Raw genomic sequence first — 12,123 nt, forward strand, 5'->3', positions numbered from 1 at the left:
CATGCAAGTAACCATGTGTATTCTAATGCCTGATCTGCGATCAGTGATTTCGGTGTAATTATTCAAGTTCAGATATTTCTCTTAAAATCGTTCAATACTGTAAATGCATCAGTGACTAAACGATCAACTTCATCATTTCTCGTAGTATTATGAAAATAATCCTTTTTAAACTGTTATTAAATTATATACAGAAAGCGATCAAAGAACGATCCCTTTCCAATCGCCCAAGCTGTCAATCAAACAGCACAGCGCGAGCCGCGAGAGCTTATCTGGACACTTACCAAACTCGTGATGAAATAATGACACTGTTACACTACGCAACGAAGCTCTTACTGTGTATTCACATCGTGTTTGCATTGTGATTTGGTGTAAGCATTTGTGAGAGTGCAAAAATTGCGTTGCAATGATAAGATCTTTATTCACGCGATCAACAGACTGTCTTTCATCTGCTCAGTCAGTGCTCATCATGCTGCAACCTTTCATGTGATGGAATAGATTTAAGTATAATGCTTTAAACGATACTTTTCACGATTTGTTAATCTCGTTAGCTGTACTAGTAAAAACGTAGTAAAAGTTTTCGAGAGAGTTCATATAATACTAGCTATTTCATATGCAAGCATGTCAGCCAATCACAGCAGTGGGCGTTTGCATTGCAGTCTCACAGCAGACACGCCCCTTAAAACAGAGCATTCAAATCTGAAGCTGAAATCAGGCTTGGAAAAATGGCTTTTATTTATAAATTATGACAATTTTTGATGTAAAAATCATACTAACATTATAAGGGCACCCCATGCAACATTATACAATAATAAAACAATCCAGTACATGACCCCTTAAAAAAAAAAGATCTGTAGAGAGTTCTTGATAATTTACTTGGATTCAGGGTCACATGTTCTGAAAAGAACAGGGAATAGTCACTTATGTTGATAAACTAAGCAGTTTTACAGGAATGAACAAGTCATACTCACAGTAAAGGCAGAAGTCCTTCATCTTTTCCCACAGTTGATGTATGCAAATAATTTAAACATTGAATAAAACACATCTGAACACACAAGGAGTTTTCATGAAATGTTATTGGATTTATTTTGCTTTGTTACACATTCGTGGTTTTCTCAGTCAAGAGTCACAGGCACCTGAAATTAATAGATTAATATGCTAAAAAATATATTTTCCAAAATTTAAAAAGTAAAGAAGGTCCATTGTGGTGCATAAAGCATCGCTCAGACAGAGGCCACTTCCAAAACAGTTTAATGGGTCAATGCAACGTTAGGGTTAATTCACATGTTATAAGTTAAGCAATCTTGAACCCAATTCTAAATCCACGTGGGAATGTTTTGTTACCATCATCACACACAATTCCTGATTGTGTGAATTCCTATAAAGATGCTTACATTAAGTCAGTTGAATTCTGCCTTCAAACAACAAAATAAAGAAATGTGCAATCTTTGCACCAAAATATTCTCATGAGAGGTAAAAATAAAAAGAAGAAGAAGGGGTGAAAAAGACAATTACAGATGCCAGGAAATTATTCAGTGGACATGTCTTGTGAATCTCATTCATTCATCTCATTCAATGTTTATATAATTCAACAATTTTAAGGTGCTTGCTTTACTTTTTTTTAGGTTTCAATGGCAATTGGTTTTCACATATGAAAACAAAACATAATTTAGCAACACAAATAGTCATAAATATAACATAATTATATATTTTCTTCTAGCTTATTATGGAGTTTTCTTTCCTTGTAGCCAACTTACGTAACGGTAGTTAACAAAAAGTCAAGTTTAATGTATATACACAGCAAAATCCCCAGTGTTAAATTAACACTCCTCAGTGTTTATATGTGTCCACACTACAGGGTGTTAAAAATTAACACTGAACAGTGTTGAAGTTAATGAGTTAATTAAGTTAACACTGAAGCAGTGTTGAAGTTAATGAGATAATTAAGTGATTAATTAAGTGATGATTGGCCATTGGTGGTGACACCTGATGATAACAAGCAGACTCACTGAAGGAAAGAGAAACAAGAACAGAAAAAAGAGAAACACAAGAACTACTGACTTCGAGCCATTATTGCACTTATTATTACCAGTTTGACTTTATTTCTGTCATACATCTACACACGGTCTTATTTAGATTTAACAGAAGTTTAGATGGTAATGTTTTATGGAATGTTTCGTTTCATGTCACCATTATGGTGGTCAGTGGTTGCTTTAGTTGGGCTCTTGACACTTTATTATTAAACAGTAGTAGTTCTCTGGTTGCTCCAACTCTGTGTTTATAGAGCATATGTGTTGTGGCAAGAGAAACTATGATTTGGGCTGTGTTTCCTGAAAACATCGCAAGCCTAATTTGATCTTACAGACCATTTGTTGCAGTTGGTCTGTGATCAAGTTAGTCTTAAGATGCTTTTGGAAATTCAGCCCTGGTTATGTTTCAATGATGTAATTACTAGTGACCTGATTCAATGATGTCACCCAGCATTATAAACTGATTATCTAATTGTTTTATTAATTTTTCACTACAGTAGTTACTTCCAGCAATGTTTTAAAGATCTGAATGATTTAAAATCACACACAGACATCAAGAATCTACATATGAATCTCAACAATGGTGACAATCAAACAAATGCTTAATGTTGCAGTGCATGATGGGAGCCACCAATCAGAACGCATCAATGGCTGACATCATGCATTGCAGCATGAATAAATTATGCAGCTGAATTGTCCTGTAAGTTTCATTGTTTTTTCTGTTGGCTTTTATTTTGCTATTGTTTTGTTCTGACTTTAGTAGCTTGTTTTGTGATGTTCAGAGTTGATCTGTTTGTCACTAGTTTGTTTATTGTCACCATTGTTGAGACTCATATGCTGATACTTGATGTCTGTGTGTTTTAACACAATAACTTCTTTGCTCAAAGTATCTTCAAAATTTTTCATATTGCTGTTGGATCTCAAACTGTAGAATCTCAGAGCTACAACCACCAATACTAAAATGAGACATCAATAATATAGTCAAAGATGTAGACTCTGAATGACATCAGTGAATCAGGTCACTACATGATGATAATATCATTATCATCAAAACATATTGTGAGCAGGTCATGTTTTCTCTTGAAGTAACAAATGTGCTTTACAAACACAGAGTTGTAACAACCAGAGAAAAACACATGTTAAAAAATGAAAAGGGTCAAGAGCCCAACTAAAGCAAACACTGACCATCATAATGGTAACTTGAAAAGAAAAATTCCATAAAACATTACCGTCTAAACTTCTGTTGAATCTCAAGAACTTTTGTCGATGTACGACAGAAATAAAGTCAAACTGGTAATAATAAGTGCAACAATGTGTAATGACTCGAAGTCAGTAGTTCTTGTGTTTCTCTTTTTTCTGTTATTGTTTTTTCTCTTTCCTTCAATGATTCTGCTTATTAACATCAGGTGTCACCACTAATAGCCAATCATCACTTAATTAATCACTTAATTATCTCATTAACTTCAACACTGCTTCAGTGTTAACTTAATTATCTCATTAACTTCAACACTGTTCAGTGTTAATTTTTAACACCCTGTAGTGTGGACACATATAAACACTGAGGAGTGTTAATTTAACACTGGGGATTTTGCTGTGTACCTTCAAAATGAATATAGTTGTTGATAAAAGCTGCCTCACATTATTTTCAGTAGTATATGCAATATTGCAGCACTCGTAAATGGATTCCCAATCCCTGCGCTGCTGAAGCCAGATGAGTGAATGTTAGTCACGTGATTGGCCACTTCTGAAGTCAAATAAACATACGGAGACAGATTTCACATTAGTACATTAGTATGTACATGACCCTAAAAGCCTTTACACAAAAAGCAACAAAACTTCAATGTTCAAGACCCTAAGAAACCAGAATTAAAGTGTGTATAATGTTTTATCCAAGAAAGAAGTTTTCTTGTGATGTCTCAGTTGACTCTCACAGTAGGTTGTTAAATTGGACACAGAGACACTGAGTCATAAACCCTAAACCCAGCATAGAGGGGTTCAGTAAATGTGGTGTTGATTGTGAGTAAGTGTGTGAGTGTGTGTGTGTCAGAGACGCTGTAGAAAGACAGAGTGCCGGCCGACTCATCCACATACACTCCTACTCTGTTAGACAAGGGTGATGGGGCAGGTATGGTATTGTTCACATTATTGTGCCAGACAGTGAATACATTATCAGTGCAGAAGAGACTCCAGGATTTGTCACTGTATCCAAACCAACTGTCATTCTTTTCTGTCCTGCTGATTCCTTCATAGGCCACTGCTATATCTGCCTTATTTCCGCTCCATTCAGCCTCCCAGTAACAGCGTCCAGTCAGACTCTCTCCACACAGAACCTGCTCATTGTGCTCAAATCTGTCTGGATGATCAGGATACGGCTGCTGCTCTTTTACACATGTTGCCTTTCTGTTGTTCTCAGACAGGATGAGTTGAGTGTGTGCTGTGTTTGGATCCAGTGTGAGATTACAGGCATCTGAAGACAAGAAGAGAGATTAAAGAGTGAAGGACAATTTTAGACTCTGTGCAGGGTTGCCAACTTTGGGACTTTGGCTGGAGTGAGACTATGAGACATCAGTGCGCGCGCGTAACCCTAACCCTAATTTAAAAAATGTCAGTCCTTGTTTACTTAGTATAAACCCTGATTTATGAAGAAAAAAAAACGAAGAAAAAAAAAAAAAAAAACTCATAGAATGGAAAAAGTTTTTTTTCAAAATGTACAATTAATTTATTGATTGCACTATGTAAGGGATAATGTAGAGCGAGGCGGTTGTTAGCGAATACAACCCCGACAGGCTGATCGGGACCCCGACATTCGCTATAACAACTGCCTCATTCTACTACATTATCCCGCTTATTACATGGCTACCCACCAAATAAATCAATAATTTGACACAAAATATTGATTTAAAAAGGAGTTTATCGATTTAAAAAATGATTGTATTGCTTCCGATAAAGAAAATAGTCTCAGAATCCTGCGTCCATAACAACGCGCTGTTTTTCATGGCAACGGTGTGTTATACTTAGCAGCGGTGTGTTATACTTAGCATTGGTGTGTTATCAAGAAATAACAGACCGCATTCTACATTGGAATTCAGCCAAGCCATGTAATAAAAAAAATAAAGATAGAGGTGATTAAATAACAAACATGTAAAACAACAACATCAAAACAAAAAAAAATTCTCAACACAAAAGGGACACATAATAGTTACTCCACCTCCCCAGAAAACCACAACACACAAGTTTCACACATTAGGCCTATTGCAGCCTATGCCACAGTGCTGGCCTGCTTCACCACCTCTGCAGGAGGCTCGTGTCTGAAGCAGGGTTCAATCCGTTCATGAACGTTCATTGCGTCTGTCACGTGACTAATGAACGAAAGACTGGGAAGGTAAAGTAATTATTTATGTTCCCTGTAAATGATTTTTGACTGCATTATAATGATTTCTTAATTCAGAATATGATAAAGACTGCGTAGGTGGATGTGTTCGGGGAATTTGGTTGTTAAAAGTATAACATTTAAAGATCCTTAAATGAACAAAATGACTCGAAAAAAGATTTGTTCATTTTAATGAACGAGGTAGAACAAGCGAGTCAGTAAAATGATCCGAACTTCCCATCACTCACAGGGAGCCATCAAGTGACAGTCTGTTCCTGGTGTCAGTCTTGTAGTGGTGGAAATTTTGATTCTTTCCAGAGACTCGTTCATTTTCAGTTCGTTCACCAAAATGATTCGTTCAGATTCGTTCACTGATTCGTTCAGTGACAATTTCTTCCTATTACATAAATACTGCAGCAGGTGGCGAAAAAGAGTGTATTTTATGATATGTTTTAACAAACGTATTTACTTGTTACAAAAAAACTGATTTGGCTTTGTTAAAATTTGTGCCTTATTTACTAAATTAATAAAATAAGTCTAAATAAGAGGTTCAGATGACCAAACCAAGGTTTTCTTGCATAATTAACATTTAAATTGTTTGGTCAGACATACACATTCATAAATCTGTGATTATATTAAACGTTGAGTTATGTTATGTATGTTAAATATGATAAACAATTATACGCACATTAACTGCGCTTTAAATGAGATTGAATCACATGCTAAATGACCGATCTACCCAGTACTCTCATTCACGAATGAAATGTACCAGTTTGATCAATTCGTTCACGAACGAGATCTCTCTCTCGTTCAGACTCAAAACAGAGCGATCTCGGTCAGTGATGGGCATATTCGTTCAGTAGATCCAATCAATTACATGCCCCTTCACAGCCCGAACTGAAATGTTATTTGCTGACGTTACGCAAATGAGACCTAACCAATACTGTCATATTTTTTGGTTTGTCTTAGTTTTTAGAGAAGTGCATATGACATGAATAAAACGTAATTAATTCATTTTTGATAATACAAAATGAACACAAGTAGTAAAGTAAATTTTTCAAAGTGCAAAATACCACAAAACTAAGTCTAAAACACACAAACAAAAGAAAAGAAAAGCAGGTAAAGAGAAGTGTAAATTTAAATCAAGTAAACAGTCAAGTACAAAATGACAATGTTAATTAGTCTTTGTTAGCCTATATTTAACCATGTTTGCGTTATTAAACTGTTTTCATTACAATGGTAAAGTGTAAATTTCCTTCTTTGATGCAAATATGCTGACTACACAAAGCCAGCTCTATCGGTTCGCCATCATTATCGTTCAAACAACTGGTTCTTTTCGTTCACGAACGACATGTACCAGTTCGTTCACGAGAAGATGTCTCTCTCTCGTTCAGACTCGGCAACTCGGTCACAGTCGGTGAAGGGCGTATTCGTTCACTACATCCAACAAATCACATGCTCCGTCACATCTCATACTCGAACGCTATTGGTTTAATTAGTCATTCTTGACAGGTTGAAAACAGGAATGACCGATCGTAGGAATTTCAGTGAATGAGAAATATACGAGTCAATGGATTACGTGAACGAGAACGATTCGTTCACCTAAAAGATTCGTTCACGAACGTAACATCACTACAGTCTTGTGTAACCGCACTGGGTAGTACATTAGCATTAGCTCAAATGATCTATAGGGAATTTCAATAATTAATCATGAATATGATTAATATATGGCATATTACAGTTACATTAAAATTATTCGAAGTTGAAAATGGATCGATATATATATATATATATATATATATATATATATATGAATAATCAATCACAACGAATTATAATTCCTCATTCATATATCAATAATCCTATTTCAGATCGATTATGAGATAACCCTTAATGGAAATTAATGTAATTATCAAACAGTTGTTTGTCCAGCAAAACGGCCGTAAGATTAACTTATCAACTTCTCAAAGTTATCACTTTCTTCTAATTTTAGGAAGAATAGTTTCTGGCCATGAAACCATTCTCCTGTCCTTATAAAATTTAGGTTACTGAAAAGTAACAAATCAGCTTTGTAGCTTAAGATCGAACATTTTCATTGACTTCGTAACATGAGCAGACAGACAGAATCAATCAGGAATATTGGGTTTTAATAAATGCAAACTAAGGAATACATACTACGATTCACACAGCTTATACAGTGAGGAAAATAAGTATTTGAACACCCTGCTATTTTGCAAGTTCTCCCACTTAGAAATCATGGAGGGGTCTGAAATTGTCATCGTAGGTGCATGTCCACTGTGAGAGACATAATCTAAAAAAAAAAAAATCCAGAAATCACAATGTATGATTTTTTAACCCTCTGGGGTCTGAGCTGTTTTCTGGGCCCTGGAGGTGTTCTGACATGCTCTGACATTTGTGCTTATTTCTGTTACTTGTGACATTTTCATGGCTAAAGTCTAATTACACTGTATTCAGCACAAACTCTGCTACAATAATATATCAGCAGCATGTGTGTAAAAGTTTGTTGTTTTGAGATAATGACATTTATGCGTGGTTTGTGAAATTACAAAAAAAAATTCTCACTGAAATAAGGTCATGAAAACCAAACTGATTATTTCTTCACAAGACTTTTGAAAATTGTATCACGTAGCCTAGAATATTTGCTCTAAAACTATGTGAAAATCACCCTGACTGCTCATTCAGATAAGAAAGTATATTGATTTAAAAATTTTACGACGTGTTTTGTGTGAAAAAGCTTTATGAGCTCATTAATATGTAAGCTTTTCACACCTGAGAAAGACAAAGACCCTCCCCTAATGGCCCTATTAGGAGCTATCAGGCCCTATCATTCTGAGCAACCTTGCACAAAGAATGAGGAGATTTAAAACAGAATGGCTTTTAGATTTTTTGGATTTATTTACAACACAACATAATCCAAAGATACACAACAAATGACAAAAAAGCACTCATTGAAAACAATTATTCAAAGACAGAGACCTTTGTGCCATTCCTAAAAACATTGTACATACCTTTAATTTCCAAGGTGTTTGATTTTCACTTTACCATGTTCATGTACAGAGACTCATGTGAATGTTGAAGTCAGCAGGAGTGGCATCTGGGCCCTGAAAGAAAAAAAAAAGTGAACATACTGATATCAAGAGAAAGGCCTGCACGATTTTGGGAAGACATTTTAGATTTTTCTGGTTAAAATTGCTTTTTAAAATTCACAAAATACACACACACACACACACACACATAAATGTTTCCAACAATATATAATATAATGAACACCAGGTTTGTTGTGCCTTGTAGGCATAGGCTATGCGCAGTGCTGCATAAAATAATAATAACAATAGCAGCCTATAAATCTTCCAAAATATTTCAGTAACAACTAAGCTAGAGAAAAATATATTGATTATCATGTTACTTCAAATGTTTCCATTCGTTATGATGATATGAAATGAGATAATAGTAAAAACATGAAGCCGTTTGGTGCTTTTCAAACGCGATCGCGATCCAAAATATGATGCATTCAAACGCGATCGCGCTCAAATATAAAACATTATGGTTACCATATACAGTACATATATACATTTGAGCAGATATCCACAAACATGGTAACAGTAAACACGGGTACTATAATATTCACCATATATCTAGCAACAGTTCAACTGCAATGTGAAATTTATGCAACAATAACAAACTAAGAATTTCTTACCTTACATCTTTCTTGTCTTCAAATCGCGTTCTTCTTCTTCTGAGGTAGCCTAAATCCAATGTAAGCTCACGGTGCGCCTTTCAAACTCGACGAAAAGCAGAGACTTGTGAAGTATTTTGGTGTTTTGTTTTTGAGGTAATGAGCGCGATCGCGTTCCATGTGGAGATTTGCATGTGAATATCTTTTGCGCGAGTGGGCGTGTTCAAATTAAAAATAATTAGGAAGCGTTTGAGAAGCTGGACATCTTGTTGATTTTATACAAATTACTTAAACAGAGAATATTTGTTTTCAGTTTGAATCCGATCATTTAAAAGTACACACTTAAATGTTTATAAAGGTATATGGCTCATAAATGTGTGACAAGTATTCGCTGAGTTTTGTTTCAGTTTATAGACGTGCTCAAGAAAAAAAAGTTCACCGTGACGGAGAGGCAGAACGCACACCCTGTTTATTTTCTTTATTTTAAAAAAGCACAATGTTTTGATTTGATTGTAAGTGGACATATATCACAGGTTCTTTTTTTATATTTCTTTTTTCTGTATGAACAAATGACGGAGTAATTTAAGTTTATAGTGCTACAATGTGAAGAAAATCCAGCAAAACGCGCCGGCGCGTTTGCCGACCTCAGAGGGTTAACTATTTATTTGTATGATACAGCTGCAAATAAGTATTTGAACACCTGAGAAAATCAATGTTAATATTTGGTACAGTAGCCTTTGTTTGCAATTACAGAGGTCAAACGTTTCCTGTAGTTTTTCACCAGGTTTGCACACACTGCAGGAGGGATTTTGGCCCACTCCTCCACACAGATCTTCTCTAGATCAGAGAAGAATCAGGTTTCTGGGCTGTCGCTGAGAAACACTGAGTTTGAGCTCCCTCCAAAGATTCTCTATAGGGTTTAGGTCTGGAGACTGGCTAGGCCATGCCAGAACCTTGATATGCTTCTTACAGAGCCACTCCTTGGTTATCCTGGCTGTGTGCTTCGGGTCATTGTCATGTTGGAAGACCCAGCCTCGACCCATCTTCAATGCTCTAACTGAGGGAAGGAGGTTGTTCCCCAAAATCTCACAATACATGGCCCCGGTCATCCTCTCCTTAATACAGTGCAGTCGCCCTGTCCCATGTGCAGAAAAACACCCCCAAAGCATGATGCTACCACCCCCATGCTTCACAGTAGGGATGGTGTTCTTGAGATGGTACTCATCATTCTTCTTCCTCCAAACACGTTTAGTGGAATTATGACCAAAAAGTTCTATTTTGGTCTCATCTGACCACATGACTTTCTCCCATGACTCCTCTGGATCATCCAAATGGTCATTGGCAAACTTAAGGCGGGCCTTGACATGTGCTGGTTTAAGCAGGGGAACCTTCCGTGCCATGCATGATTTCAAACCATGACGTCTTAGTGTATTACCAACAGTAACCTTGGAAACGGTGGTCCCAGCTCTTTTCAGGTCATTGACCAGCTCCTCCCGTGTAGTTCTGGGCTGATTTCTCACCTTTCTTAGGATCATTGAGACCCCACGAGGTGAGATCTTGCATGGAGCCCCAGTCCGAGGGAGATTGACAGTCATGTTTAGCTTCTTCCATTTTCTAATGATTGCTCCAACAGTGGACCTTTTTTCACCGAGCTGCTTGGCAATTTCCCTGTAGCCCTTTCCAGCCTTGTGGAGGTGTACAATTTTGTCTCTAGTGTCTTTGGACAGCTCTTTGGTCTTGGCCATGTTAGTAGTTGGATTCTTACTGATTGTATGGGGTGGACAGGTGTCTTTATGCAGCTAACGACCTCAAACAGGTGCATCTAATTTAGGATAATAAATGGAGTGGAGGTGGACATTTTAAAGGCAGACGAACAGGTCTTTGAGGGTCAGAATTCTAGCTGATAGACAGGTGTTCAAATACTTATTTGCAGCTGTATCATACAAATAAATAGTTAAAAAAGTAACAGAAATAAGCACAAATGTCAGAGCATGTCAGAACACCTCCAGGGCCCAGAAAACAGCTCAGACCCCAGAGGGTTAAAAAATCATACATTGTGATTTCTGGATTTTTTTTTTAGATTATGTCTCTCACAGTGGACATGCACCTACGATGACAATTTCAGACCCCTCCATGATTTCCAAGTGGGAGAACTTGCAAAATAGCAGAGTGTTCAAATACTTATTTTCCTCACTGTATATGGATATATATATATATACAGAACACGTAAACAGATACAAGACTAAACGAATAACGAAAATGAGAGAGAGAGAGAGATAGATCGGAAAATGAGAGAGATGGAGAGGATGAGCGAGTGAAAGTGAAAGCAACATGTGCGATCAGAGAAAGATCACAGTTAGGCAAAAATCACAGACAGTAACCTTTGACAGACAACAAGGAATCAAATCACCTTGAAAAAGGGAATAGCCAACCTTAACCAGCATTTAGATTTCGATGCTTGCATGTGGTCTGTTGTGTTGAGGAAAGAAGGTGCGTGCTTCGTTCTGTGTGAAGGCGTGCGGTCTTCCGGTGTGAGCAGACTCACGCAAAGTTTTAAAGGTTCACCGAACGTGAAGTTTCCAAAGACATGATTCAGAGTTCATCTTGCTCGTGGGGGGAAGAGGCGAATATGAAAATAAAACTTAGTAAAGAAAATAAAACGGAGATGAGGGCTCCCTAAGGAGCCATGGAGCCAGAAATTCCCTCAGACGAAGTGCTCGTGCATGTGTCCTGAAGGAAGAGGAGCGCGGTCGTGGGAATTTCAAAAGAGTCTTTTTCTTTGTGTTGAAGTTACCGGCTACGTTCGCTTCGCTGAACATAGTGAGAGTCCGAAGACGAAAATAAAGAAAAGACTTAAAGAAAAATAAAAGAGAAACGGAGGAAAGCTCCCGAGGGAGCCATGGGTCTTGAAAACCTCTCAAAGGAAAAAGTGCTCACCGAGAAACTTCGGTGTCCGTCTCTTATGGAGAGGATGGGTTCACGCCTATTTCGCGTACGTAAACCAATCACCTTCAGAGATTTCAGAGCGG

At 37.0% G+C, this 12,123-nt stretch overlaps 1 protein-coding gene across 1 annotated transcript in view; it reads right to left on the minus strand.

The window, feature by feature from the left end:
- Positions 1 to 1,068: 1,068 nt before the first annotated feature.
- Positions 1,069 to 12,123, minus strand: part of LOC307154461 (protein NLRC3-like) — a 143,138-nt gene continuing 132,083 nt past the window's right edge. The window contains exons 9-10 of the mRNA XM_079864429.1: positions 3,608 to 4,494; positions 1,069 to 1,823 (exon numbers count right to left, since the gene is read on the minus strand). Coding sequence (XP_079720555.1) covers positions 3,968 to 4,494 — 527 coding nt within the window. The 3' untranslated portion in view covers positions 1,069 to 1,823; positions 3,608 to 3,967. The remainder of the gene's footprint in view (positions 1,824 to 3,607; positions 4,495 to 12,123) is intronic.

The sequence above is a fragment of the Squalius cephalus genome (assembly GCF_949319135.1).
Source record: "Squalius cephalus genome assembly, chromosome: 2".
NCBI classification, from domain to species: Eukaryota; Metazoa; Chordata; class Actinopteri; order Cypriniformes; family Leuciscidae; genus Squalius; species Squalius cephalus.